Source organism: Lynx rufus, unplaced genomic scaffold, assembly GCF_022079265.1.
Source record: "Lynx rufus isolate CCGP_SWC_20201006 ecotype Redwood Valley unplaced genomic scaffold, mLynRuf1.p SCAF_18, whole genome shotgun sequence".
NCBI classification, from domain to species: domain Eukaryota; kingdom Metazoa; phylum Chordata; class Mammalia; order Carnivora; family Felidae; genus Lynx; species Lynx rufus.
In genome coordinates this window covers 29,410,842-29,438,092 of record NW_025814832.1, presented here as the reverse complement: position 1 = coordinate 29,438,092, position 27,251 = coordinate 29,410,842, and the positions used below count along the sequence as shown (strand labels likewise).

The following is a 27,251-nucleotide window of genomic DNA, read 5'->3' as shown; positions in this document are numbered from 1 at the left end:
GGGCTCTCCGTACAAAGCTGCGTGGAGCGGGGGCTCTTCCGGGCTTGTGAGTGAAGTGCTGGGGGGCACAGAGGAAGGAGCCTGTAATCCTTATGGGAGGAATGCTGGAAGGTTTCCTGGAGGCAGCAGCCTGAGGCCCTGTTTATGAGGATGTGGGATTCTGAGAGCCAGCGAGCTACTGGGCCATAGGAAAAGGCACCTTCCAGGCCACAGGATGGCTGTGACCAGAGGCCTGGAGGCTCACAGTTGTGCTGAGGCAGAGGGAAGGGTGTGGACTGAGGCGTGGGCACACTCTGCGCCTAGGCCTTTGGACTTGACCCTGGAGGCTGCAGCATCAGCCCCCGGGCACCACTCCTCCTTGAGTTCTGGGAGGAGAATGAAGGACACCAGGCCCATGTGCAGCACCGCCCCTCACGGCACCTGCCCCATGCCCCCACCTCGTGCGGGTGCCCACCTCACTGCCCACATGCCCCTAGGCCCTGCGGGTGAATGGCCTGGAACAGCTGTGCAATAACCTTGCCAGCGAGCGCCTGCAGCTCTTCACCAGGCAGACGCTGCTGGCCCAGGAGGAGGTAAGAGGAGCTGGGCCTGGCGGTGGGAGGGGGCACCCAGGCATTCCCAGAGCAGAGGCCATCCTTGGGAAACCGAGGGCGCTGAACTGAGAGCCCTGCCCCAAAGCACCCCCGGCTGTGGGCCATCTCAGCCTTCCTGGGCCTCATTTTACTCATCTGTACAATGGGAGAGCCACCCCTGCTCTGGCTCCGATGAGCTCCCCCATGAATGTGGGCATGCCCTGTGACTGGCCCAGTGCTGGCTGTTCCCAGGAGGCCTGTCAGCAAGAGTTGCTGCCCTGGGTGCCCGTTCCCCAGCCTGTGAGGGAGACCTGCCTGGACCTCCTCGTAGACCAGCCCCACAGCCTCCTGAGTATCCTGGATGCCCAGACACGGCTGTCCCAGGTGAGCCCCCGGTGGTAAGGACAAGGTGGGGGCCCTAGTGGCCAGGCCAAGGCCATCAGGGTCTCCCAGAGGAGCAAAAAGGTGATGGGGTCCAGAAACCCTGCCTATAGCCTCTCAGCAGAGCTTGGGAAGGCAGTGGGCAAACTAGGTTCAAATCCTGTCTCTGGGTGACCTTGAGCAAGATACCTGACCTCTCTGGGGTTCTTCAAGTCCTTGCTGCAGAAGGCGCAGGGTGGTGGCGACTGCACAGGGCCTATGTGGGGCCTGTAGGGGTCCCTCAGGCCTCCAGCTAGTAGAGGGCAAGCCTCAGGGCTGTGGTACAGCCATTCCACAAATACTGATGGACCCGGAAGGGATGCACAGTCCAGGCAGGGCGACGTCACGTGCAAAGGCCTGAGGAAAACTCATCTCTCTTATCAGGCCACAGACCACACCTTCCTCCAGAAGTGCCACTATCACCATGGCAGTCACCCCTGCTATGCCAAGCCCCAGCTGCCCCTTCCTATCTTCACCGTGAGGCATTACGCTGGGACCGTCACCTACCAGGTATCAGGGTAAATCAGAGACAGACTCCCGTGTGAATCAGTGGTGTCTGCTCCCCAGAACTGAGTCACTAGACAGGTAATAGGTGAGGGGAGGCCCCTTCGAGGGCTTGACTGTTAGGTTTCTACCTGTGCCCTCGGCGCTACGCAGTGTTTTCTTTTTTAAAAAAATATTTTTTGAAGTTTATTTATTCATTTATTTATTTAGACAGGGAGGGGCAGAGAGAAAGGGAAAGAGAATCCCAAGCCCGATGCAGGGCTTGAACTCACGGAACTCAGGAACCGCGAGATCGTTACCTGAGCCCAAACCAGAAGTCCAACAGTCAACTGACTGAGTCACCCGGGCGCCCCAATGCTACACAGTTCTGAGCGTGACTTACTTACCTCAGGCTGAGCACGATGGGGTAGAGGCAGTGGAGGCCTTGGGAACCTTAAGACCAGGAAGGGCAGAGCAGGCGTGTGGGACCTGGCTCTGATAACCTCAGGCTGTCTGCGCCTCCTTTTTTTTTTTTTTTTTTTTGTAAGTTTGTTTATTTTTGAGAGACAGAGCACAAGCAGGGGAGGGGCAGAGAGGGAGGGAGACCCAGAATCCGAAGGAGGTTCCAGGCTCTGAGCGGTCAGCACCAAGTCCAACGCAGGGCCCGAACCCATGAACCGTGATTTCATGACCTGAGCTGAAGTGAGACACTTAACAGACTGAGCCGCCCAGGCGTCCCTCTGCTTCTCCTTCTGAGCCTTCATTCTCTCAACTGTGAAATGGGAGTGGGAATCTGTCCTATAACATTGTTGTGAGGATTGAATGCAATAATGTGGAAATGGTCAGGCAGCTGCTAGGTGCCCACCAAAGGCACCCTCCTTTCCCCCTTCTGAGTTTCACAGAGGCTGGGTAGGGGCCTGGTATATAAAAGGTAGGACCATGTGACTTGTTTGAAGTAGGGCAAGTCAGGGAAGGCTTCCTGGAGGAAGTGACATGCTTTGGTTGTAGAAGAAAACACAAACTATCCAAGAGTTACACAAACCCAAGGGACTTATGTCAATTAGACCTCTCCCCGCCACCCCCCAAAAAGCCAATCATGCCTGGGAAAAAAAAAAAAAGAAACACAGGGAGATTGAATAGAGAAAAACGACAAACTATATTGAAACTCACAAAAGAAAATCTGAAAAAAGAGGGTCAAACCACATTGCTGGTGGGGAACCCTAATACCGTTCCTCCTTTCTCAGTTAATCTAGAAAAGCAATACAATTCCAGACGATACCCCAGTCGGGTTCTTATGGGAGGAGGAGGAATGAATTTTGACAAAATTGTTCTGAAGTGTTACCTGGAAAAGCATTGCATGAGAATAGCCAATAAAATAATGAAAAGCAGAAGGTTAGGGAGGAATTTGCTCTACCAGATATTAAAACATAGTCATTGAAAGAGTATGGTGTTGATAAGGAACAGAGCCATCAATGGAACAGAATTGTTCCAGATAAGTGAGATCTTTGTGTGTGCGTGCGCGCGCGCACACACACACACACACACACACAGTCCTTTTGTGTCTGACTTCTTGCACTAAGTATGATATTTTCCCAAGGTTCATCTATATTGTAGCACGTGTCTGATTTCCTTCCTTTCCATGGCTGAATGATAATCCGTTGTATGGATGGACCACATTTCATGTATCTGTTCATCAGTTGATGGATACTTGAGTTTCGGCTTTTTTGGCTTCTGCGAATAACGCACGGCTGTGCGAGTCTCTATTCGAGTCTCTGCTTCCAATTCTCTTGGAGTATGTACCTAGGAGTGGAAGACCTGGGTCAAAAGTAGTTCTAGGTTTACTTTTTTTCAAGGAGCCGCCAAACTGTCTTCCTCAATGGCTGCACCATTTCGTATTCCCATGAGCAGCGCGTAAGAGCTTCAGTTTGTGTCCTTGCCAGCACTTGTTATGTTCCATTTTTAAATTTTTTATTTTTTTAAGTTTATTTATTTGTTTTGAAAGAGAGCGTGAGCTTGAGCTGGGGAGGGGCAGAGAGAGAGAGAGAGAGAGAGAGAGAGAGAATCCCAAGCAGGCTCCACACTGTCATTGCAGAGCCAGACGCAGGACTCGAATTCACAAACTGTGAGATCATGACCTGAGCTGAAATCAAGAGTCAGATGCTTAACCAACTGAGTCACCTGGTGCCCCCTTATTTTCCATTTTTTAAAATGATAGTCCTCCTAGGGGCGCCTGGGTGGTGCAGTCGGTTAAGCGTCCGACTTCAGCCAGGTCACGATCTCGCGGTCCATGAGTTCGAGCCCCGCGTCAGGCTCTGGGCTGATGGCTTGGAGCCTGGAGCTTGTTTCTGATTCTGTGTCTCCCTCTCTCTCTGCCCCTCCCCCGTTCATGCTCTGTCTCTCTCTGTCCCAAAAATAAATAAAAACATTGAAAAAAAAAATGATAGTCCTCCTAGTGGGTGTGAAATGGTGCCTCACTGTGGTTTTGATTCATGTTTCCCTAATGGCTCATGATGAGAATCTTTTCATGTGCTTCTTGGCTAGTTGTGTGTCTCATCTGGAGAAGTATCTATTCAAGTCCTTTGCCCATTTTCGAATTGAGCCGTTGTTGTTGGGTGTAGGAGTTATTTATATAATCCGGATATTAATTCCTTATCTGATACATGATATTTTCCCCTACTCTGTGGGTTGTCTTTTTGTTCTGTTATCTTTTGAGGGGCACCTGGCTGGCTTAGTCCATTGAGCGTCTGACTCTTGATTTCCACTCAGATCATGATCCCAGGGTCTTGAGATCAAGGCCTGCATCAGAGGTGCACTGATCGTGGAGCCTGCTTAAGAGTCTCTCTCTTTCCACCTCTGCCTCTTCTCCCTGCCTTGCACGTGCATGTATGCACTCTGTCTCTCAAATAAGAATAAATAAATAAAACAAAAATGTCTTTTGATGCACGAAAGTTTTCGTTTTTAAATTAATTAACTTATTTAGTCATCTCTAAACCCAACATGGGGCTCGAACTCACAACCCCGAGATTAAGAGTCATATGCTCCACCGACTGAGCCAGCCAGGTGCCCCACAAAAGTTTTTAATTTTGATGAAATCCAGTGCATCTATTTTTTTTTTCTTGCCTGTGCTTTTGGTGTCCTATTCAGCAAATCATTGCCAAGTCCAATGTCAGGAAGCTTCTCCCTGTGTTTTCTTCTAAGAGTTTTAGAGTTCTAGGAGTTCTAGGTCTTACATTTAGATCTTGTTTTTTTTTTTTAATTTCACTTATTTATTTTGAGAGAGAGCAAGCAGGGGAAGGGGCAGAGAGAAAAGGAGAGAGAGAATCCCAAGCACGATCTATGCTGTCAGCACAGAGCCAGACGTGGGGCTCGAACTCACAAACCGTGAGATCATGACCTGAGCTGAAATCAAGAGTCTGGCGCTTAACCGACTGAGCCACCCAGGCTCCTCTTAAATTTAAGTCTTTGATCCATCCATTCATTTTGGGTTAATTTCTATATCTGGTGTGAGATAAGAGCCCAGGTCCATTCATTTGCCTGGGGATTTCCAGTTTTCCCAGAGGCTCTAGTTGAAGAGACAAAGGAGGCCCTTTAGCTCAGTGGGGAGAGGCTGGGTTACTTCACCAAGACCCCAGCCTCCACCCCAGCCTCCCTCCTTGGCTTCCCCTCCGCTCCCCACATTGTCTCTTGCAGGTTCACAAGTTTGTGGACAGAAACCGGGATCATCTTGACCCTGCCGTGGTGGAAATGCTTGCTCAGAGCCAGCTCCAGGTGTCCCTGCCAGCCTTCTCTGGGCCCCCACCCCTCCACACTGTGGCCCCCACTCTGCCCCGGACACTCTTGCCCAAGGGCCAGCCCCTGGCACTTTGGACCATGGGCTGAGCTCTCCAGGGTCTGGATGCTACGGACTGCTCCCTGCCCCCAGTTCTGCAAAGACAGGGCGCAGGCCCACCCCAGCTCCGCAGGGACAGGGGCGCAGGCCCACCCCAGCTCCGCGGGGACGGGGCACGGGCAGGGCTATGGAGAGGCCTGGGGGGCAAGCCAGCTCAGCCTCCTCTTGCCCTGCAGCTGGTGGGCAGCCTGTTCCAGGAAGCAGAGTCCCGGTCCCGGGATGGGCGAGGCAAACCCACGCTGGTGTCTCGCTTCCAGCATTCTCTGGAGGACCTCCTAGCCCAGTTGGGCAGGTGAGAACAGTGCCCCCCACAGGAGACCCCAGGGAGTTGAATGGAGGGGGGCTGGTCTATGCCCAAATGACCCCCTTTCCTCCCATCAGGAGCCATGTCTATTTCATCCAGTGCCTCAACCCCAACCCGGGAAAGGTGAGTTCCCCTCCACCCCATGCATGGCCCTGGAGCCTTCCCATCCACCTGCCCCGCCTTTCTCAGTGGCCCCTGCAGCTTTAAGCCCCAGCTTTCATTGGCTCTTTCCCACGGCCACAGCTTCCGGGTCTCTTTGATGTAGAACACGTGGCAGAGCAGCTGCTCCAGGCAGGCATCCTGGAGGCAGTGTGTACCCGCAGTGCCAACTTTCCTGTGCGTGTGCCCTTCCAGGCTTTCTTGGCCAGGTAGGGCCCCAGGATGGGGGCGGCCAAGGGCCCGGGGACCTCCGGGCCCGGACCCACAGGGACGGCTGGCAGACCCGGGGTTCCTTTGGGGCGGACATGGACCCACTTTCTTAGGGACCTTAGGCCTGGCTTCTGTCCTCTTCCTCGAGCTGTTCTTTCTCCTTCTCTCCTCCATCCCTCTCTCCTTCCCTGTTCATTACCCCCCCCCACCACCACCACCACCACCAAGCCTCCATCTGTCCCTCCTCCATACAGCAAAACCCTGCTGGGTGCCTGGCACAGAGTAGGTTGTTTCCAAATCGCTGTCGAATGACTTAGGGACTAAGTAGACTGAGGGGGGGGGGGATGGTCGAACAAGGGTGGAGGGAGGTCCTCGCTGTGCTTGTTCTGACCTCAGCTCTCCATCTGAGGGGCAGGTTCCGGGCCCTGGGGACAGAGGGGCAGGGAGAGTCCTCAGACCGGGAGAGGTGTGGCGCCATCCTGAGCCAGGTGCTGGGGGCTGAGTCGCCCCTCTGTCACCTGGGAGCCACCCAGGTGGGTGCACGTGTGCAGAGAGGCAGGCGTGGCTGGAAAGGGAGAGGAGTGTTCGGGGACAAACTCGGGATTTGGAGTGGGCCTGGGTGGCAGGTGTCCTGGGCTCCCCGCAAGAATGGGTTGTCCCGCTGGAAGGGAGGAGGCTGAGGCCTCAGGAGAAGAGCAGGGTGGGCCCTGGCTGCCCGAGCCCTCCCCTTTGCCCCCAGGTCCTGCTGCGGGAGTCCGGCTGGCGGCAGCTGGAGTGGCACTGGGCCCGGCGACGCTCCCAGGCCCTGCTCGCCCTGCACCGCAGCCTGCGCGCCTGCATCTCTCGCCAGCGCCTCCGCCTCCTCCTCCTGCCGCGGATGCAGGCGCGCGTGCGAGGGCTCCAGGCCAGGTCTGCAGGGGTGGGATGCGCAGGGGGCAGGGTGTGGGAGGGGTAGGGCCTCACGGCAAGTCTATCTGCCCCAGTGCAGTCCCCGCCCATACCCCTGCAACCTCTGCTTGAATGCCCCTACTCACAAGAAGCCCACTACCTGCTAAGGCCACCCAAAACTGCAGTCTTGACTCCTTGAGTGTTTTTTAGTCTGTTCTTCACTCCGCTGCAAAAAATGCTCTTTTAAAAGCATGGATCGGGGGGCGCCTGGGTGGCTCAGTCGGTTAAGCGTCCGACTTCAGCTCAGGTCATGATCTCACTGTTCATGGGTTCGAGCCCCACGTCGGGCTCTGTGCTGCCGGCTCGGAGCCTGGAGACTGCTTCAGATTCTGTGTCTTCCTCTGTCTCTCTCTGCCCCTCCCCTGCTCGCACTCTGTCTCTGTCTCTGCCTCTCTCTCAAAAATAAATAAATATTAAAAATTTTTTAAATAAAATAAAAGCACGAATCAGGCTGTGTGAGGCCCTGCCTGCCTCTCCAGCCTCTAGGTCAGAGTTTTATACTCCAGCCTCTTTGGGTTTCTTGATCCTATAACACTCCCTCCCCCTTCTCACATAATTAACTCCCATTCACTTTCACAGCCTGTCTTTGCTTGTTCACCCAACAGCTGTTGGTTGACCTCCTCCATCACCACCCACCCTCCCCCCCACCCCTAGCCAGGCACGGGGACACAGGGATCAAGGCAGAGATAGTGCCTACCGGGCTCACTGGGGAATCAGGTGCAGAGGGTAAACCAGCCACCAGGCACCCCAAAGGTGGTGTGAAAGTGCTGAGACAAAGTAAGGGCAGTGTCGTGGACACCAGGGAAGCCTTCCGAGGCAGGGCACCCATCAGCGCTATCCATTTCCAAAAATGTTTTCATCACCGACAGTAACTTTGCATCTCTTATGCAATTATTCCCCACTTGCCTTTCCCCCAGTCCCTAGTAACCTCCAGTCTACTTTCTGTCTCTACCAACTTGCCTGTTCTAGATATTACATGGAAATTGACTCATACAGTATTTCCTTTTACACCTGGCTCACTGCGCTAACTGTAATGTTTGCAAGGTTCATCCATGTCGTAGCCGGTATCAGAACTTCATGTTTTTTAAATCTTTAAAGAAGTTTTTATTTTTGAGAGAGAGAAAGCATGAGCAGGAAAGGGGCAGAGAGAGGGAGACGCAGAATCCGAAGCAGGCTCCAGGCTCTGAGCTGTCAGCACAGAGCCTGATGAGGGGCTCGAACTCACAGACTGTGAGATCATGACCTGAGCCGAAGTTGGACACTCAACCGACTAAGCCACCCAGGCACCCCTCATTTCGTTTTTTTTTTCTTTTAAATTAATTTGTTTATTTTGAGAGAGAGAGTGTGTGAGCAGGGGAGGGGCAGAGAGGGAGGGAGAGAGAGAGAATCCCAAGCATGCTCCCCGCTTGTCAGTGTGGAGCCCAGTGTGGACCTTGAACCCACCAACAGTGAGATCACGACCTGAGCTGAAGTCAAGAGTCAGCCGCTTAACCGACTGAGCCACAAAACTTCATTTCTTCTTTATGGACGAATAATGTTCTATCGTGTGCGCAGACCACACCTTGTGTGTCCGCTCATCCATCAGTGGTCATTTGGACTGTTTCCACTTTTTGGCGACTGTGAGGAAGGCTGCTCGGAACGTGAGCGTGCGAGTATCTGTTCAGGTCTCTGCTTTCAATTCTTTGGGAATTGAAAGGAGTGGAATTGCCGGATCACGTGGTAATTCTCTGTTTCGTGTTTTGAGGAGCAGTTTTCCACGGCGGCTGCCCCGTTTCCTGTTCCACCAGCATGAGCCAGGGTTACGGTTTCTCTACAGCTTTGCTGATGTTTATTTCGCACTATTTATTTATAAAGGTTATTTATTTATTTTTGAGAGAGAAAGAGAGCACGAGCAGGGGAGGGGCAGAGGAGAGGGAGACAGAATCCGAAGCAGGCTCCAGGCTCTGAGCTGTCAGCACAGAGCCCAGTGCGGGGTTCAAACCCATGAACCACGAGATCGTGACCTGAGCCGAAGTCGGACACTTAGCTGACTGAGCCACCCACGTGTCCCTATTTTCCACTTTTTAAATTAGAGCCATCCTACTGGGCGTGAAACAGTACCTCACTGTGGTTTTGATTTGCATTTCCCTAATGACGAACGAGGTTGAACATCTCGCTTTTCGGCCAGTTGTGTATCTTCTTGGAGAGATGTCTAGTCAAGTCTTCTGTCTGCCTTTTGATCGTACAGTTTGTCTTGCTGAGTTGTAGGAGTTCTTTATAAATCCTGGATATTAAACCCTTAGCAAATCTGTGATTTGCAAACGTTCCCCTGCCTGGTCTGTGGGTTGCCTTTTCACTTTCTTGATAGTGTTCTTTGAGGCCCCAAAACTATACATTTATTTTATATATTTCTTAAGATTTTATTTTTAAGTAATCTCCACACCCAACATGGGGCTCGAACTCACAACTCTGAGATCAAGAGTCACACTCTCCACCGACTGAGCCAGCCAGGTGCCTCCTATTTTTTTTTTTTTTTAAGTAAACTCTACCCCCAACATGGGGCTTAAACTCATGACCCCAAGATGCTCTACCAGACTGAACCAGCTGGGCACCTCAAAACTGTACATTTTTTTATTTACAAAGATTTTTTTTTAACGTTTTATTTATTCTTGAGACAGAGAGAGACAGAGCATAAGCAGGGGAGGGGCAGAGAGAGAGGGAGGCACAGAATCCGAAGCAGGCTCCAGGCTCTGAGCTGTCGGCACAGAGCCCGATGCAGGGCTTGAACTCAACAAACCGCGAGATCATAACCTGAGCCGATGTCAGACGCTTAACCGACCGAGCCACCCAGGCACCCCACATTTTTTTACTTTTTAATGTTAATCCTGCTTGTGACTCCTTTACTGAGGAGTCTGGTCTTATATCTGGAAAATTCTCAAAGACACAATCTCTTCTGCGATGTCTTATTGGATTTCCAGTGACGGTATTTTTTTTTTTTTCATTTTTAGAAGTTCTTAAATAAAAACATGTCAGGGGCACCTGGGTGGCTCGGTCGGTTAAGCGTCCGACTTCGGCTCAGGTCACGATCTCGCGGTCCGTGGGTTCGAGCCCCGCGTCGGGCTCTGGGCTGATGGCTCAGAGCCTCAGCCTGCTTCCGATTCTGTGTCTCCCTCTCTCTCTGACCCTCCCCCGTTCATGCTCTGTCTCTCTCTGTCTCAAAAATAAATAAACTTTAAAAAAATTAAAAAAAATAAATAAAAATATGTCAGACTCTTCTCAACATGTCGGTTGATTCAGTTAATCTTGTGGTGGGGCAGGTATTACACAAATCCTCATTTTGCAGATGGTAGGGAAAAAACAGAGAGGGAAAGTAACTTCCTCATGACCTCGAGGACTAAACAGGAGGGAAGTGAGCCCAGTGGTCGGCTCTGCTGTCTAAGACCTTAATCTCCTTCGCTGAACACCTGCTCAATGCACCTGTCCTTTCAAAGTGTCCTGTCCCTTCCCTGCTGCTTCTGTTAAGCACCTGGGGTGGGGGGCCGCTGGCCTGGGGTCAGTGTTTACGTTCATGTCTTGGCTGGGGGATTCAGGTACTGGACTAAGTTTGGACTCCTCACCACGCCCTCCTCCCCCACCCCCACCGGCCTCTAGGAAGCGGTACCTCCGGCGGCGGGCGGCTCTGGGACAGCTGAACACCATCCTGCTGGTGGCCCGTCCCCTGCTCTGGAGGTGGCAGAGACGGCAGGTGCAGCTTTTGGGTGGGGCAGCTCGGGGTAGAAGTTAGGCCGCCTTGCCGGTCCGGCTCTTCCCATTCCCCGCTGCCTGCCGTAGGCCGGTGCCTCCTGGAGGTCGCTTCCTTTATCCCTGCCCGTCCTCCAGAGTCTGACTCTCCCCTGTCCGTCTGGGGTGCCTTCCTATCCCCTCCAGGCCTTCCTTAGGGCCTGCCAGCTCCCCTCTTTTGCCTGATGATTCCAATGTGAGGGCCATAAAAAAGCTCAAAGGTCAGTGTCCACATACTGCTCCCCTGGGGCCCCTCCCTGGATGGACTTTGTCCCCTGGGATCATTTCTTCCTGCCCTCTCCTCAGTGCCCTGGCAGACGGGCAGCGACGCCCACAGCACTAAGGCTGGTGAGGGCTCTGGAGGGCCGGTGGCAGGTGGCCGGCCCCTTGGGGTCTGTGCTTGTTTCTCTGCTGGGGGCTGGCGGGGGCAGCTGAACTGCCGAGGCGGGGAGGAGCTGCTGGGAGGTTTGAGGAGACTCCTCCCCGGGACCCCAGCATCTCCTGCGTCTCCCCGAGCAGCTTGGGCGTTGGCGTGGTTGGCACAGCAGGGGGACCTCTGAGAAAGCGCCAAGCATGGTAGGTGGACTGGAAGCTTGAGGGCGTCCGCTGGGTTATGAACCCACTGAACCTGGCGTGGCTCAAGGGAGAGTGTGGGGTCCCAGCTAAGCCACCGTGGCTCCTAGCTCTCAGGGGCATCCTACGCACCCCCTAAGAAGAGCCCTGGGCTGCCCTATTTTCCCTCCGTGGGCTCCTGGGGTCTTATTTGTGTCCAGGATCAGAACCCTCGGTCTTTGGAGACGTTTATAGTCCTGGGGGTGAGGAGGGACACTGGGTCCCCGTAGCCCCTCCCTTAGCACCTTGTCAATTGCTCCTCTGTGCCAGGAGCTGGGACGCTTGGAGATCCCGGCTGAGCTGGCCGTCATGCTGAAGGCAGCAGAAGGTGAGTTTTGATTAGTGTCACTCTTGCCGTGACCCCTCTCCCCACCCGGTCTGTCTGCAGTGTGGTGGCTCTGACCCCACGGTCCCTCCCTGTGATGCGTTTGGCTCCCCTGAGCTCCCTCTGCCCCGGGGGCTGGTGGCTGATAGTGAGTGGGGGAGGCGGTGCCACAGCCCGGTGCCTGACCTGGTATTTCGGCGCCTCCCCGTGCTGTCCCCAGGCCGTCAACATGTTTTGGCTGATAGCATCACGGAGTCGATGCCCCCGGAAGTGCCTGTCCGGCCCAAGCTGACCCTCCCCCCCGACATTGACCAGTTTCCGTTCTCCAGCTTCATATCCATTAGCTTCCAGGTGGGTTTCCAGCCCTTGGCTCTTCCCGGCTGACCCCCAAGGCTCCCCAGATGTTAGCCCTGCCAGGCAGGGGCTGTGTCTCTTCTTCCTTCTCCCCTGCAACACACCCAGCCTCTCCTGTCACGGGAGTGATGGGTGTGGCTGCACTTCTAGGAGACTATCCGTTGAACCTAAACGCCTAGCCCTCTAGTGTCACTTAGATCCATGATGCCTCACCTTTGTTACCCCTGTGGCATCCCCCCCCCCCACCGCCGCTCCCGTTGAGGTCCTCTGGTTAAAGCGTGTGTAATGACGAGGCAAACGTCTGGGCTGCAGTGTTGGATACGAAACAGGATTCGAAACTGCACATGGAGTATGATCCCAATCTTGTTGACAGTGATAACAGGTGTGGGAGGGTGATGTGTGTTATCTATGCATAGAAAGTAAGACTAGAGAGACTAAAATGTCAGCTGTGGTCACGACGGGCAGTGAAATATTAATGGTGTTTTTTTATTCTTTATCCTTTTCCATGTTTTCTGAGTTTCCTGCATGCACGGGTGTCAATTTTCTAACCAGAAAGAACAATTAAGATGCACATTGCAGGTGGTTTTCCTGCCGGGCCCCCTCCGCCCTGAGGGCGCTCGCTCCTGCGGGCTCTGCCGGGCTCTGTCTCCAGCAGGTCAGCACAGACCAGCACCTGCTCAGGCACTGTCACCCTCCTTGCTTGCAGGAGCCATCCCTGCCCCACCCTGGGCAGCCACTGACCAAGCCCCTGACCCGGCTGGTCGGGGAGAACCCTCAGCATGCCCTGGATATCAACAAGGTGGTGAGTGGCACATCGGGGAGGGGACGGGGTGAGCCGGGCCCTGGCTCCTAGGTGCTGGCTGAGCACAAGGGAGGTCTGCACGTCCTGCACTCGTCCCCGCTCTGTGTCTACAGCTGCTGCGGCTCCTGGGGGACGGGTCCCTGCCCTCCTGGCAGGAGCAGACCATGGGCGAATACCTGGTGCGACAGGGGCAGCGCCGACCAGGGCTGCGGGACGAGATCTTCAGCCAGCTCGTGGCCCAGATCTGGCACAACCCGGACGAGCAGCAGAGCCAGCGCAGCTGGGCCCTCATGGCCATGCTGCTCAGCGCCTTTCCCCCAATGCCCACCCTGCAGAAGCCGCTGCTCAAGTAAGGGGCCCGCCACGCGGGGGCCCAGTGACCGGGGTCGGTGGGCTGCCCACCCCCACAGCAGCCGCGTGCTGTCCCCACAGGTTTGTGTCCGACCAGGCCCCCACAGGCATGGCAGCACTGTGCCAGCACAAGCTCCTGGGGGCCCTGGAGCAGACGCGGCTGGCCCCCGGGATGGCACGCGCCCACCCGCCCACGCAGCTCGAGTGGACAGCCGGACGGCGGCGGGGCCGCATGGCACTGGACGTCTTTACGTTCAATGGTGATGCTCACCTTCCGCTCTCCAGCGGCACCTCCTGTGACCCTGATCTCCCTTGTGTCCTGCTCCTTGAAGTCCCGTGGGGACAGCAGCCCCTTCCTGTCAGGGAGGACCTGCTGCCACTCACGCGGGCCCCCCACCCCTTGTCCCTGCAGAGGAGTGCTACTCAGCCGAGGTGGAGTCCTGGACCACGGGGGAGCAGTTCGCTGGGTCTATTCTGCAGAGCAGGTACTGGGGCCCGGGGTGGGGAGTGTGGCCAACGCTGACCACTGTCCCATCCTCCTGTGTCCCGCCAGGTGCCTCCTGCAAACCCAGGGCCAGAGCCTGCTCCCCCGAGGAGTGAGGCTGGGTGGGGGTGGGGACATGGAGGGGTAAGTGGGCTCCATAAATAAATGAGCACGTCAGAGCCGATGTAGAGGTAGAAGGCTGTGAGGTGCAAATGAAGGAGAGCCGTCTGAGAAAACCAGTTCCTAACCCAGGTTCCGCCAGCCACCTCCGCTTGGCCCGCACTCAGGTCCTTGCCCCTTCCCCGGGGGGGGGGTCGTCTTCCTGGCTGACCACTGCCTCTGTCCTTCCCAGAGGCCTGGAGGTGCCCCCCCGTGGCTGGTCCGTGTCACTGCACTCCAGGGATTCCTGGCAGGATTTGGCGGGCTGTGACTTCGTGCTGGACCTCATCGGCCAGACTGAGGACCTGGGGGACCCCGTCAGTCCTCGCAGCTACCCCATTGCCCCCCGTGGCTTGTAGGTGCCGCCCAGCGCCCCTGTCCCCAGCCTGTTCCTGTCTCAGATCTGTCATAGGTGACCCCCCGTAGCTACCCCATCACACCCTGGGGTTCATAGGACCTGCTAGAGGGCCAGCCCCCCTCCAACCTAACCTTCTCCCACCACACGGGGATGACCCCCCACAGCGGCTTCTATCCCTTGCCTCAGCCGGGGCACCACCCCCATCCGAGGCACCCCCTTAGCTGGGCCCTCTGTCTCCTGCAGACCTGAGGACATCCCCCCCGCCCCTGGCATCCAGGCCCCCTCACTGCCCCCAGATCCACCTCCGGGTCCGCCCCCAACACTGTCCAGCAGGAGCCACACAGGTAAGGCAAGAATGGACACGGTAAGGTTGGCACGTGATGGGAATGGGGGTGCAGGAAGCCCCATTCCCTAGAGTGACACTAACCCGCCTCTGGCCCCACAGCCGAGTCTCAGGTCTCAGGGAGTCTGGACGGCTTCCTGGACCACCTCTTCGAGCCGGTCCTCTCCCCAGGCCGCAGCGTGAGTGTTCTGCACACACACCCGACCCCCACCCGCCCCTGCCCCACTCGATGCCTCTCCCATCTCTCCCAGGGCTCCAGTTCTGACCCCACGGCCTATGGCCTTTGTCCCTTCAGGATCTGGAGCAAGCCTGGGCTCTGAGCAGCCGCATGAAGGGAGGGGGCGCCATTGGGCCCATGCAACAAGGCAGCTACCCCATGGGTGAGTGCAGGGCTGAGCACCTATCCGGGGTCTCCCCAGGCAAGCATGGCCTGGGACCCCGCAGGAAGCACCCGTGGCCCCTGCTCTTCTTGTTGTCTGGGGCTGGAGGGAGGTGGTCGTTGGGCCTAGATAGGAATCGACCTGGGAAGGCCCTGTGCCCTCAGTTTACCCAGGGATGATGCAGATGCCCGGATACCAGCCGGCCATGATGCCTGCAGCCATGCCCATGATGCCGGCGGTGGGCGCAGTCCCTGCCATGCCCGGTAAGGTGGAATCCCGGGTCCCTTCTCGGGTAGGAGCCGGAGGAAGGGAGGTCCGACCAGGGTCCCGGAGGGGACGGTGGGCGGAGGGCCGTGAGCAAGCTTGGCACTCGTATGCCACTTGCAGCCATGGTGGTGCCGCAGCAGCCGCAGCCGCAGCCCCTGCTTCCCGGTGTGGACCCGAGGCAGCTGGCGGCCCAGCAGCAGAACTTCATCAACCAGCAGGCGCTGATCCTGGTGAGGGTGGGCAGGGCCCGCAGATTGCCTCGTGGGGACAGGTCCGCGGGGCAGAGCCAGACCGGCTCTCACCGGGCCCACTGCCCCCTCCCTCTTCAGGCCCAGCAGATGACCACCCAGGCCATGACCCTGTCGCTGGAGCAGCAGACGCATCAGCGTCAGCGCCAGGCAGAGGCCCAGACCCGTGGAGCTGCTGCCCCGACCTCACCCCCAGCCGTCACCCCCAAGCCCAAGAAGCCCCTGGTTCCACGGGAGGAGCCGGAGCAGGAGCTGGAATCGGTGGGTGCTCGTCTGAGGGTGAAGAGCTGAGGCCAGGCAGGTGGCACGGCCTGGGGTGGAGACAGCGGGCTCCAGGACTGAGTGGCCGGGAGACCCCACGGGAGCAGGAAGATGAGGAGAAGATGCCCGGGGCCCTGGCCCCAGAGGTGGGGTGGGGGTGCAGGTGCTGGGAGAGTGGCGCCTTGGCTGGCCAGGCTGCTCCTTCACTCCCCCTTCCCGCCCACAGGAGATCTCCCAGGAGCCCCGAGACAAGCCCCGGAGGCCCAAGAGCTTCCAGCAGAAACAGGACTTTTTCCAGAAACTGGGTGAGGCCGCTCGAGGTGGCAGGCCTGTGCAGAGACCCGTCCGCCCCAGCCTGTCCAGGGCACGTGGGGCACATTCTCCTCCCCTGCGTCAATGTAGCCTGTCCAGGAGGCCGATGGGCAGGCCAGGTGGAGAGTAATAGGGCCATCTGGGGCACTTTCAGGGCAGCAGCAGATCAAGGTGAAGACAGTGAAGCCTCCGGCCAAGATACAGATCCCCCAGGACGAGGAGCAGGACGAGGAGGAGCCCAGAGCAGGTGGTGGGGAACACGGGGGGTGGGCAGGGCCCGCCCTGTGGGCGTGCACAGGGTCTCACCTGTTCCTTCTCCTCCGGCCAGTGCCATCCCCTCCTCCTCCCCCTATAGTGAAGAAGCCACTGGCACGAGGGGGGGCCAAAGCCGCACGAGAGGCTGAGGCTGAGCCGGCCCAGGAGGCGGGGCCTGGTGCTGATCCGGAGCCCGCACAGGACAGAGACCTGGTCCGCAGCTCGGACCCCGCGCCCCGACGGCGGGCAGAGCCCAGCAGGGAGATCCGCAACATCATCCGCATGTACCAGAGCCGCCCGGGCCCTGTTCCTGTGCCAGTGCAGCCATCCAGGTGGGTCCCGGGGGTGACCAGGGCTGCCCACTCCCCAGGGAGTCACCCTGTGGACTCGTGACCTCTTACTTCTCTCAGGAGGCCCCCAACGTCTTTCATGAAGAAAAACAACCCCAAGGATGAGGCTCTGGCTAAGTTGGGGATCAGTGGTGCCCACACATCCACATCGGTGAGGCCCTATCCTGTCCAGGGCATGGCTTCTCACCTTGGGAGTCCAAGGCTCTCTGGGGTAAATTTAGCCTCACCCCTAGAGCCAGCTGTGCAAATTCTCTGTGCCTTCTCCAGGTGCTGTCCCCCAGCCCAAAGAAGGGCCCCCCGCCACCTGTGGCCCCACGACCCAAGGTCCCAACACAGCTTGGGCCCTCCAACTCCATCAAGGAGGACCAGGGTCTGTTTGGCCAGACTCCGCCCACTGCCGATGCACCCCCACCTCCTCCAGCGCCCCCACTGCCTGGGGAACCAGGGACCCTTTCAGCGGAGCCCCGTGGTGAGGAACCTCTTGTCCCTCGGTGGTGGGCTTCGTTGAGACGGCTGGGTTCCGAGCGGCCTGTCAGCACTCACGGCTGAGGTCGGCCGCTCGGGGTGCTCAGGCTTCGGGACTTTGGAGCCCCAGCTTCCTCATTCCCGTCCAGGGCGGGGCCCGGGCACTCCTGGCGCCCATGTGGCCCTGAGGGACTGTCACAGGGTGGTGTCCTCAGTACAAACCTGGCAGCTCCATCAGGAATTTAGTGGCCCTGCTGACCTGGTGAAGGACAGCAGGGAAGATGAGGGCTGGAGACGGAGGCAGGAAATGGGACATGGGCAGGACGGAGGCAGCAGAGGTCGAGTGGGCAGAGCCCTCGCAGGGCCCCAGGGAGGTGAGGGTCTTCTGTCCCCATATCCCTGCCATTCGGGCCCTGGCAGCTCGTCGCCTGAAGCTCTCTGGCCCTTCCCTCTGCCAGGCTTGATGGAGCCCATGGGGGACCAGGGGGTCTCCACGCAGCTGCTCGTGCCCTCTGGCAGCGTGTGTTTCTCCTACGTCGGTGCGCCCTGGAGGCTGTTCCTACGCAAGGAGGTGGGCGCGGGGGTGGGGGGTTGGCCGCCACGGCGGGGGTGGCAGGTGGTGGGCGGGGGCCCAGCGTCTCCCCACACACGAACACTGGGGCTGCCTCCCCACAACCCACCTCCTCAGGCCTGGTTTTCCTTCTGGGTCTGAGAGGGAGTGGGGGGCCAAAGAGGGGCACCGTTGCCGACTCTTTTCCATCCCCGTGCTCTCCGACAGGTGTTCTACCCCCGGGAAAACTTCAGCCATCCCTACTGCCTCCGGCTCCTCTGTGAGCAGGTGAGGGCCCGGGCCACCTGCAACACGGACAGACAGACTGCTCCTGCGTCTGGGCCAGGTTACCGTCAGTGCAAGAGGCAGGAGAGCAGCAGTACTAATGGGGCAGGGGCTGTGTTTCGAGCCCTGCCTTTATTTAACATCCCTAAGAGCAAGGACCACTACTAGCCTGTAAGGAGGATGCAAAATCAAGCGTATATAGTCCCCAACATGGGCTCCGGCACCCGGCAGACGCTCCCCGATGCTTCTTTGCCACCGCCGAGTGCTCCCAGGACCCTAGCTCTTCCCCCAAATTCCAGAGCGGCCTCCCCCAGGTTCTGTTCCTTCAGGGGGAATTTATCTCAGGTGACTGAGGAACAGCAGCCCGCTCACGCAGGCGGCCGTGGGGAGGCGAGTGGGAGCTCCAGGTGGAGGTGGCCCTGGGCTCAGAAGTCCCACGTCCCTCCCTGCTCCACCCATGCCCACGGGGCTCTTTAGCTTTTCCTCCGCATGTGGCTGCTTCCACGGTGAGCTCTGGCTTTGGGATCTGGTGGTGACCACTTGGCTCTGCCCCCCAGATCCTGAGGGACACCTTTGCTGAGTCCTGCATCCGGATCTCCCAGGATGAGCGGCACAAAATGAGAGAGCTACTGGGTAGGGTCCAGGGACCCTGGAGTTGGGGAGCTGAAGAGCTGGAGGGGGGGGGAGAAAACTCTGGGGTCCCCCTGTGAAGGAGCCTGAGGACAGTCTGGGGCCGTTCCTGCCCACAGGAGACCTGGAGGTGGGCCTAGATTCGCTCAGTACCACCGAGGACAACGTCAAGAAGCGCATCGTGGTGGCCGCTCGGGACAACTGGGCCAATTATTTCTCCCGAATCTTCCCTGTCTCGGTCAGGGAGGCTGAACGTAGGGCTGGGGATGGCAGTACCACAATCTGGCTCCTAGCGTGGCCTGCGTGGGCCTTTGTGGCAGGGATGAGAGCTGGGGGTGGGGTGGGCACAACGGAAGGACCCCCCGGGGCATCTTGGATGGCGGTGGGGAACCGGGAGCCTGTCACCTTCCTTCCGGGCAGGGTGAAAGTAGCAATGACGTGCAGCTGCTGGGCGTGTCCCACCGGGGGCTGAGGCTGCTCAAGGTGACCCAAGGCCCCGGCGTCCACCTCAACCAGCTGAAGACTCTCTGCTCATACAGGTGAACCTGGGCCGGGGGCGGCGCTGTGGATGGCCCCCGGGGTGAGAGGGCTCCCGGCTCATGCCTCCACCCGTGCACAGCTTTGCCGAGGTGCTGGGCGTGGAGTGCCTGGGCAGCTCCACTCTGGAGCTGTCACTAAAGGCTGAGCAGCTGGTGTTGCACACGGCCCGGGCAGGTGCCATCAAGGCCACGATCGAGCTGTTCCTGAGTGAGCTCAAGAAGGCAAGCGCAAGCTGGGCAGCGGGCTGGGTGGGGGCAGGGGCTGGTCAGCGGAGCTCCCTCAAGCCACCAGGGGTCCTCGGAACTCTGGAGCGCCGGGTGGCGGGCGAGGCCAACAGGGGGAGCAGGCGAGGCGGGCAGGACCAGGGCCACAGGCAGCCTGGCTCCCTTACCTGCCCGCCCTCTTGCCTGCAGGACTCTGGCCATGTCGTCGCCCTGCGAAGCTGCATCACCGATGACCACAGCCTCCTCAGCTTCCACCGTGGGGACCTCATCAAGCTGCTGCCAGTGGCCGCTCTGGAGCCCGGTATCCTTGGGGGGCAAGCAGGGTGGCTGGCTCAGGGAGGGCAGCCCCTGGCAGAGCCTCTGAGGGGGCAGAGGGGCCAGGCGGGTGAGCCACCATCCTTGGGTGCCTTCCAGGCTGGCAGTTCGGCTCCACCGGGGGCCGTTCTGGACTCTTTCCCGCCAACATGGTTCAGCCAGCTGCTGCTCCAGACTTTTCCTTTTCGCCGGAGAGGAGTGGCCGGCGCATGAGTCAGCTGCAGCACGGAGAGCCGGGGCTGGCTCGGTGGGAGAGGGCCACGGAGGTGAGGAAGATTGGGGGGAGGCGGCGGGGGGAAGGCGAGGCCTGACTAGGAGTCGAGGAAGCAAAGGGCTTGATTGCCCCTGAGTGGCCAGGTCCACCTGCCGCCTGGCAGGTGGTGCTCGGTCTGATGCTGCCCCTCTGCCCTCTCCCAATTTCTTGCCTGGTCTCCTCAGCAAGGCTGTGAGCTCCTTGCGGGCAGGGCCTGGGCCGTATGGCCTTTGTGTTCCCTCGCAGCGTTGGCGTGGTCCCCTAGAAGATGCTCAGTAAACACCTCTTGACCCTTCTGGTGGTGTGCTCCCTCCAGCTGCTCTCCCTGGGTTGGGCTGGGTGGGGGCTGGGCATGGCCTCTGGACAGGCCCGTGGGCACTCGGGTGGCATGAGACGCCCTGTGTTCCCAGCGCCATGCCCACCCCCGGAGCCGGACACACAGTGACAACTCCGAGGCCACCAGCTCGACCCACTCTGCGGCCTACCTCTCTCTGTCCACGGAATCCCACAACTACACCATGCAGGAATTTGCCCTGAACCACTTCCGGAAGCCTCAGACCTTGTGAGTGCCCCGGGCCCACCCTTCTGCTTGCCCATCCTCAGTCTCCCTGAAGTAGGCCTTCCTGCTCGGAGCCACCAGGCCCGTGCTTTTAGCACTCTCCCTACACAGCCTGCGATGGGGGGGGGGGGGGGGGGCGGGGGCAAGCAAGCAGGGCTGTCTTCCTCTCTGCCCCCTCAGGCTGGACCAGACACATGGAGATGCTAAGAAGGCCATGGCCAGCCTGGTGCAATACACCAAGGTGAGGGGGATAGGTGGGGAGGAGTCGGGCCAGCGGATCTGCCCTCTGGCCCCCACAGACCCCCAACCCAGTCTCTTTGGCCGCAGGCTCCCGTACAAGAATCGCTCATCAGCCTCAGTGATGAGGATGCCAACAGGCAGGCTGTGGAAAGCTTCCAGGGTGAGTGGCCACAGCATCCTGTGTCCCCATATCCGTGGTGCCTTGGACCCAGGTGCCAGGTCTCCTTCCCTCCTCGAGTTTGTCAACTCAGGGAAGCTCACTGGTGGTTACTGTACCTCAGCGCCCTCACCTCCTTCTACACACACCCAAGGAGTGGTGGGTCGTGTGTGGTCTGGACAGACAGGCCGCACTGTGTCCAGCTGGCTCTGGGCCGTATGCAGCCACAGGTGCCCACGGCACCCCTCTCTCTCAGAGCCCTGTCTCCTCATCGCTGATGTGGAGATTGCTCTGCTCTGCCTGGCTGCCGTGCATTTTCGAGAGCAAGGCAGGAGACGATGGGGAAAGCCCTGTCTGGTGACAGGAGCCAGGGCCAGGCCCCCCACCCAGCTCACCAGCTTCTCCTCCTGCCTGCAGTTCTGATGCAGTTCATGCAGGACCAGCCCAAGCCCCGGGGGAAGAATGAGTCGGAGCTCCTTTACGAGCTGCTGAGGGTAAGCAAAAGCTTGTGTGCCGAAAGCTGGTTGGGGGTGGGGGGCGGGTACCATGTGCCCAAGGGTCTGTTCCGGTCTTCATGCCCGGGCCTGAGTGAGTTCCCCTTTCCCTTGGCCACTAGTCTTTCAAATGATCCAAAATTTACTGAGTCCCCATTACATGCTGGGGGCATGGCCGTGAACCAAGCAGGCCAGGTCCTCGCAGAGCTTACAATCTGGTGAAAGAGGACAGTCGCAAAACCATGACACAATGTATCCAAGAGTTCAAAGTGCTGTGGGGAATGACACAGCAGGGAAGGGGCTGCTACAATGCAGAGGTTTGGTGACAAGGTGACACCGGAGCAGCGGTCTGAGGGAAGCCGGGGAGAGAGGCACGTGTGCATCCGGGCAACACATGCAGGCGGAGAGAGGGGCAGGGGTGACGGTCCTGATCAGGGCGAGTCTCTAGCACCAGCAAGGCCAGCATGGCTGGAGCCCAGCGAGCCAGGTCAGGGTGGAGGATAAGGCCTGGGAGGGGTGGCAGGTCCAGGTCATGGCAGGCCATCGTAGGCTATTACTGGCACTCTGATTTCTCAAGAGGAGGGGCACTCGAGGAGGTTGCAGAGGGACTGGCTTACACTTTGAGATGGCTCTGGCTGTTTGCCACCCCTCCCAGGGGGGTGTAAGGGCCAGAGGAGGTTATGGCCACGATCACCAGGTGAGGGCGGTGCTGCTGGCTGAGCCCACAGGTAGCAGCAGAGGGGAAAATGCTCAGAGCAACAGGGTTTGCTATGAATTATATGTGGGGTGTGACAGAGAGGGGCCAAGGGTGTCACCGAGGCCCTGGGCAGAGCAGTGACCATCTTCAATACGAAGGCCCGAGGGAGGAGCAGATCTGGGCTGGTGCGGGAATGTTTTGGGCATGTGAAATCTGGGGTCCACTCTTCCAAGCAGGGGGCCTGGGTTCAAGGGAGAAGTTTAGGCTGGAGGCAGGCACCAGCAGACAGCAGGTGGGAGCAGCTGAGATCATCAGGACGCGTAGACAGAGGCCCGAGGGCACGGTGTTCCCTAGAGGTCAAGGATAAGGGGAGCCAGCAGAGAAGACAGGGCCGAGCATAGCCCATAAGCAGACGAAAACAGTGATTTAGAAAGTGACCACTCGGACACAAGCTGTGACAAAGACCAAGAGCTGGCCGCCTGCCCGTGGCCGTTAGCAGGATTTCTCCCTGACTTTAGACCCCATGCCACCCTGCCCCCACAGCTGTGTCGGGAGGAGAACCTCAGGGATGAGATTTACTGCCAAGTCATCAAACAGGTCACAGGACACCCTCAGCAGTGAGTATGCTGAGCCAGGGGGAGCAGGGAGGACAGCCCGGTGCTGAGGCCGGGATCTGGCCAGCCTGAAGCCCAGGCTCTCTGCCCTGCAGGGAACACTGTGCTCGTGGCTGGAGCTTCCTCAGCCTCCTCGCAGGCTTCTTCCCCCCGTCAACCACGCTGATGCCCTATGTGACCAAGTTTCTGCAGGACTCAGGCCCAAGCCAAGGTGCCTATGGGAGGGACTTCCAGCCTGGGGTCTCAACAGCTTGGCGAGGGGTTTGGAGATGCCTGTGACCCCAGCCTGCTTCCCCTCTGCAGAGCTGGCCCAGAAAAGCCAGGAGCACCTCCAGCACACAGTCAAATATGGGGGGCGCCGGCGGCTGCCCTCTCCGGGTGAAATTCAGGCTTTCCTGGTACTGGGGGGGAGGGGGGTACAGGTGGCTGGGCATCTTGGGACTCCCTGGTGGGGCATACGAAGTTGGGGCCTCTGGCCACTGGAAGACTGACCCTGCAATCTGTCTTGGCAGAAAGGGCAAGCAGTCCGCCCGCTTCTCATTCACTTGCCAGGGGGTCTGGATTACAAAACCAGTATCCAGACTTTCACGGTGAGCATGGGGCTGCTGAGGAAGAAGGGCTGGAGGAGATGGGAAAGCTGTGGCATCGGGACCGCCCCCCCCAAGTCCCCTGCCCCCCCATGGCCCTGTCTCTGTGCCCAGGTGGCAGCAGAAGTGCTGGAGGAGCTGTGCCGGCAGATGGGCATCACTGACCCCCAGGAAATGCAGGAATTTGCCCTCTTCCTCATCAAAAAGGAAGGTGAGCGGGGCGCCTGGGTGGCTCAGTCGGTTGAGCGGCCGACTTCGGCTCAGGTCACGATCTCACGGTCTGGGAGTTCGAGCCCCGCGTCGGGCTCTATGCTGACAGCTCGGAGCCTGGAGCCTGTTTCCGATTCTGTGTCTCCCTCTCTCTGACCCTCCCCCGTTCATGCTCTGTCTCTCTCTGTCCCAAAAATAAATAAACGTTAAAAAAAAAAATTTAAAAAAAGGAAGGTGAGCCCCTTGCCTGGGGAGAAATCGGGGTGGGGGGGGGGGCAGGCTGGATTCCAGGAGGTGGCTTACCTGCCAGCTGTGTGCCCGTGAGTGAGGCAGGTCCCCACGCTGGGGCTGGCAGGCCTGCGGGCAGGGTTGACCCTGGACAGCAGGGCAAGCTGTGGACCTGGGTTCCCCACTCAGGCGAGCTGGTGAGGCCCCTGTGGCCCCACGAGTACCTCAACAGCGTGTTGGATCAGGACGTGAGCCTACACAGCCGGCGGCTCAGCTGGGAGACCCAGCTGCACTTCGATCACCCCACCTACATCACCACCCACTACAAGCAGGTCAGCTGCCACCCCTGGCCCCCACCCAGCCCCGGGCAGCAACTTGCAAGCGAGCCCCTGCCGGGGTGAGGGACCTCCAAGCCTCCCTCCCCCGAAGAAGAGATGGTGACAGGACCGAGCTCGAGCCCCAGGAGCCACCACCGAGTGGGGGCTTTGAGGCACAGCTGTCCCCTCCCCTCACTGCCGTCCCTCCTCAGGTGCTGCGGGACTATCTCCAGGGGAAGCTGTTGGTCAGTCCCCAGGCAAACGCCCAACTGGCCAGGCTGGCCGCCCTGCAGCACCGCAGCCAGACCCAAGAGGACCGGCTGTCAGAGTGAGTGTGAGGGTGGCCCCGCACCTCCCGTCACCCCCCGTCCCTGCCGGTGCCGAGGCCCACCTCAGCGTGCACCCAAGGTCCTCTCCTTCGGCCCCCCACCCAATCCTCCAAGGTCAAGGCCGCTCAACTTGCACCTTCCTGGCCTCAGTGTGATGGGCCTGGAGTAGTGGAGGCTGTGTACACCTGACTTCCCCATCCCAAGCTCCTCAAGGGCAGGGCCCAGACGTCATTCGTAAGACCGGATTCCCAGCCTCACCTGCCTGTAGTAGCCTTGCTCGTTTATTTAGCACCTGCTGTATACCCAGCCTCGACTGACCAGTCTGTGTCGCAGGCAAGACCTGTTGGCTTACTTGCCAAAGCCGCTGCAACGGTTAGCGAGCACGTCAACCATAAAGAACCTGATGGAACAGGAGTTGAAGTGGATGCGAGCATGCAGCTCCCGAGAAGCACAGATCAGCTTCATTGGTGGGTCTGGGGCCTGGGCGTCGCGAGGGCCGGAGCAGGAGACCGTGAAGGGAAGGGGTGAAGGTGCAGGGCAGCTTCTCTACCTGCCCTGCCTCGCTCATCCAACCTGGAGGCCGTCGGGCAGGTCCCAGGGCCACAGCGACCAGAACTCCTCTCCCGGCCCCTCCCTTCCCAGAGGCTGTGAGCCAGCTGCCCCTCTTTGGCTATACCGTCTATGTGGTGTTGCGGGTCAGTCAGCTGGCCCTGCCCGGACCCAGCCTCCTGGGACTCAACCGCCGGCACCTCATCCTCATGGACCCCAGCTCCCAGGTGGGCCAGGCTCCCGCCCCGATGCTGGCCTGAGCACCTTGCGCCACTCTCCCACCATCCACGGTGACCCCTCCCCTGAGAGGGTCCAAGCTCTGCTGTCTCTACTGCCCCCAGAAACTGTACTGCTCCGTCGCCCTGAAGGACCTGCAGAGACTCCACCTGCTGAGCCCCCTGGAGAGCGATGGGCCCCCTGGCCTGGAACTCAACTACGGCTCTGCCGACAACCCCCAGACCATCTGGTTTGAGCTGGTGAAGGTGAGCGGCCAGGGCCTCCGATGACATCCTGGGAAGGCAGCACACACGTGACCCAGGCCTGGCGTGGGGTGGGGGTGCAGAGCGGGGAGCCCTGTCCTCATGTGCCTGTGCCCCGGCAGGCCCAGGAGCTGAAGCACACCATCGCCTTCCTGAAGGACAGCGGCACCGCTTCCAACTAACGGCTGGCCTCACCCAAGAAGAGGGGGAGAGGGGAGGAGACGAGGAAGGGGCCCCTCCCACATCCAAGTCTGACTGGGAGGGTCTCCCTTGGGTGCCATCAGGCCATTTTGGTTTGGACTCCACTCCCCCACCCCTGGCTGTTCTGGAACCTCCCACAGCACGGAGCTCCTGGCCCACGTGGAGGCCATGAGGCAGGAGCTACTACGGTGACATCAACTGGGAAAGAGAGTAGCAAGACTCCCCCCTGGGGGTTCCCGGAGTGGGGGCTGCAGGAACTCGCTTGGGCAGCTGATGCTGCCTACCCTGGGGGAGATGCCCGTATGGTGCCAGGCCCTGGCTCAACACCAGAACGATCCCAGGCCTGGGAGAAGCAAATGCTGAGGAAATAAAACTCCCAAGAGAAAAAGGCTGTGTTTGTGTTTGGCGGGGGAGGGGTGTCAAAACCAACAGGACTTTTATTTCTCAGGTACGTCTCAGTCCGGCCCGGCCTTCCTGACCAGGAACTGAGCAGAGCACAGGGCGCGGAGGCTGCCCTTCTCCTGAGCTCTGCACCCAGGGCCAGCCTGGAAGCTGGCCTCGCAAGGGAAGGGGGGAGTGGCCCAGGACCTGAAGGGGCCAACGCCTCAGACGGGTGGGCTTCACCCTGGCTTACAACTTGTTAAGAACAAGAGGTGGAGGGACCACGCCTTCCTCCTGTTCCCCTGGCAGCAGCGACACCGCCCCACTACCTCCTAACCTGGGGATCTGGCTCAGAAAACCCAGCCAAGAGAAGAAGGGAGGCTAGGAGGAAGAAGACCTCAGATTTTGCAAGCAGAAAGGTGGCTGGCCTCTGGCCTCCGACCTTGATTTAGGAGGCATCTGGGGCCATCTCCAAAGCAAGCATGGTTGGAGGGGGGAGGGACCCTGAGCAAAGAGGATGCTCCTGATGGCTGCGGGCTTTCCACCTTCCCAATCCTGAGCGAGGCCCAGGTTGGCCCCCGGTTGAGGCCGGAGGAGCACTCTGGCCCTAGTGGGCAGCAGCCGGTCATCTCTGTGGGTCACACAGGCCGTGCCAATCAGCTTCACTCTCGCACCGGGCCCGGCCATGGAAAAACTGCTTGATGAAATGCTGGGCCTCTTCCTTTACTACAGATTTGAGAAGGGGAACATGAGAGCCAGTCCCCTCCCCACCACCGAGCCCCGCAAATGCTCCCTGGCCTGGTGATGCAGGCACTCACCGCTCTTTCCGGGAGGAGTCTTCTGAGTCAGCGAGTGTGAGAGGTGGCGGGCGAAGGCTTTAAACAATTCCTGGAGGCGGAGGGTGACAGGAGCAAAGGGTGCAGACCCCTGCCCTGCCCCCACCAGTGGCCCATAGCCATGACCCAAGGGCAAGGCGGACCCGGGGAAGCAGGCAGCCGGCCTTAGGACCTAGCCTGCTTCCGCCCCGCTTTGTCCTGGCTACAGGTAGGACCTGTCCTGCGCCCAGGTATCCCAGGCCCAGGAGAGGGCAGAATCCACCCACCTACCCTACCTTGGATGCAAACTTGCCCTCCTTGTAGAAAGGGGTCAAGCATTTGACCACAACATTTGCAGCCTCTTTGAGGGAGATGCCAGGGACTGGGAGAGGACAGGAGCCTTGGGCTGTAGGGTTCAAGGTGTTCTGATCGCTGGCCGAGATGCTGTCCTCAGCTTCAGCTAAGATGGAGGCGTTGGCTGAGAGGCAAGGCCTCTTCTGAGCCTGGTTCTCTGGGCTCTCCTGTGC

The 27,251-nt window shown here is 59.0% G+C and overlaps 2 protein-coding genes across 2 annotated transcripts in view; one reads left to right on the top strand and one right to left on the bottom strand.

Moving 5' to 3' along the window:
• Positions 1 to 25,509, top strand: part of MYO15B (myosin XVB) — a 32,108-nt gene extending 6,599 nt beyond the window's left edge. Inside the window, exons 13-63 of the mRNA XM_047080430.1 lie at positions 477 to 572; positions 825 to 956; positions 1,377 to 1,502; positions 5,166 to 5,243; positions 5,541 to 5,656; positions 5,746 to 5,791; positions 5,912 to 6,036; positions 6,453 to 6,570; positions 6,777 to 6,946; positions 10,616 to 10,709; positions 11,264 to 11,320; positions 11,627 to 11,684; positions 11,902 to 12,032; positions 12,742 to 12,837; positions 12,951 to 13,186; positions 13,270 to 13,448; positions 13,601 to 13,673; positions 14,025 to 14,186; positions 14,433 to 14,533; positions 14,635 to 14,711; positions 14,828 to 14,912; positions 15,077 to 15,175; positions 15,300 to 15,409; positions 15,509 to 15,706; positions 15,915 to 15,993; positions 16,155 to 16,587; positions 16,669 to 16,756; positions 16,873 to 17,074; positions 17,529 to 17,641; positions 17,849 to 17,908; positions 18,463 to 18,538; positions 18,655 to 18,773; positions 18,956 to 19,074; positions 19,155 to 19,296; positions 19,489 to 19,600; positions 19,714 to 19,880; positions 20,278 to 20,429; positions 20,607 to 20,667; positions 20,754 to 20,826; positions 21,241 to 21,317; positions 22,558 to 22,631; positions 22,724 to 22,839; positions 22,932 to 23,026; positions 23,141 to 23,218; positions 23,330 to 23,426; positions 23,843 to 23,985; positions 24,183 to 24,298; positions 24,633 to 24,766; positions 24,942 to 25,075; positions 25,190 to 25,330; positions 25,450 to 25,509. Coding sequence (XP_046936386.1) covers positions 477 to 572; positions 825 to 956; positions 1,377 to 1,502; positions 5,166 to 5,243; positions 5,541 to 5,656; positions 5,746 to 5,791; positions 5,912 to 6,036; positions 6,453 to 6,570; positions 6,777 to 6,946; positions 10,616 to 10,709; positions 11,264 to 11,320; positions 11,627 to 11,684; positions 11,902 to 12,032; positions 12,742 to 12,837; positions 12,951 to 13,186; positions 13,270 to 13,448; positions 13,601 to 13,673; positions 14,025 to 14,186; positions 14,433 to 14,533; positions 14,635 to 14,711; positions 14,828 to 14,912; positions 15,077 to 15,175; positions 15,300 to 15,409; positions 15,509 to 15,706; positions 15,915 to 15,993; positions 16,155 to 16,587; positions 16,669 to 16,756; positions 16,873 to 17,074; positions 17,529 to 17,641; positions 17,849 to 17,908; positions 18,463 to 18,538; positions 18,655 to 18,773; positions 18,956 to 19,074; positions 19,155 to 19,296; positions 19,489 to 19,600; positions 19,714 to 19,880; positions 20,278 to 20,429; positions 20,607 to 20,667; positions 20,754 to 20,826; positions 21,241 to 21,317; positions 22,558 to 22,631; positions 22,724 to 22,839; positions 22,932 to 23,026; positions 23,141 to 23,218; positions 23,330 to 23,426; positions 23,843 to 23,985; positions 24,183 to 24,298; positions 24,633 to 24,766; positions 24,942 to 25,075; positions 25,190 to 25,330; positions 25,450 to 25,509 — 6,024 coding nt within the window. The remainder of the gene's footprint in view (positions 1 to 476; positions 573 to 824; positions 957 to 1,376; positions 1,503 to 5,165; positions 5,244 to 5,540; positions 5,657 to 5,745; positions 5,792 to 5,911; positions 6,037 to 6,452; positions 6,571 to 6,776; positions 6,947 to 10,615; positions 10,710 to 11,263; positions 11,321 to 11,626; positions 11,685 to 11,901; positions 12,033 to 12,741; positions 12,838 to 12,950; positions 13,187 to 13,269; positions 13,449 to 13,600; positions 13,674 to 14,024; positions 14,187 to 14,432; positions 14,534 to 14,634; positions 14,712 to 14,827; positions 14,913 to 15,076; positions 15,176 to 15,299; positions 15,410 to 15,508; positions 15,707 to 15,914; positions 15,994 to 16,154; positions 16,588 to 16,668; positions 16,757 to 16,872; positions 17,075 to 17,528; positions 17,642 to 17,848; positions 17,909 to 18,462; positions 18,539 to 18,654; positions 18,774 to 18,955; positions 19,075 to 19,154; positions 19,297 to 19,488; positions 19,601 to 19,713; positions 19,881 to 20,277; positions 20,430 to 20,606; positions 20,668 to 20,753; positions 20,827 to 21,240; positions 21,318 to 22,557; positions 22,632 to 22,723; positions 22,840 to 22,931; positions 23,027 to 23,140; positions 23,219 to 23,329; positions 23,427 to 23,842; positions 23,986 to 24,182; positions 24,299 to 24,632; positions 24,767 to 24,941; positions 25,076 to 25,189; positions 25,331 to 25,449) is intronic.
• Positions 25,510 to 25,919: 410 nt separating this feature from the next.
• Positions 25,920 to 27,251, bottom strand: part of RECQL5 (RecQ like helicase 5) — a 35,573-nt gene continuing 34,241 nt past the window's right edge. Inside the window, exons 18-20 of the mRNA XM_047081390.1 lie at positions 27,021 to 27,245; positions 26,728 to 26,797; positions 25,920 to 26,635 (exon numbers count right to left, since the gene is read on the bottom strand). Coding sequence (XP_046937346.1) covers positions 26,535 to 26,635; positions 26,728 to 26,797; positions 27,021 to 27,245 — 396 coding nt within the window. The 3' untranslated portion in view covers positions 25,920 to 26,534. The remainder of the gene's footprint in view (positions 26,636 to 26,727; positions 26,798 to 27,020; positions 27,246 to 27,251) is intronic.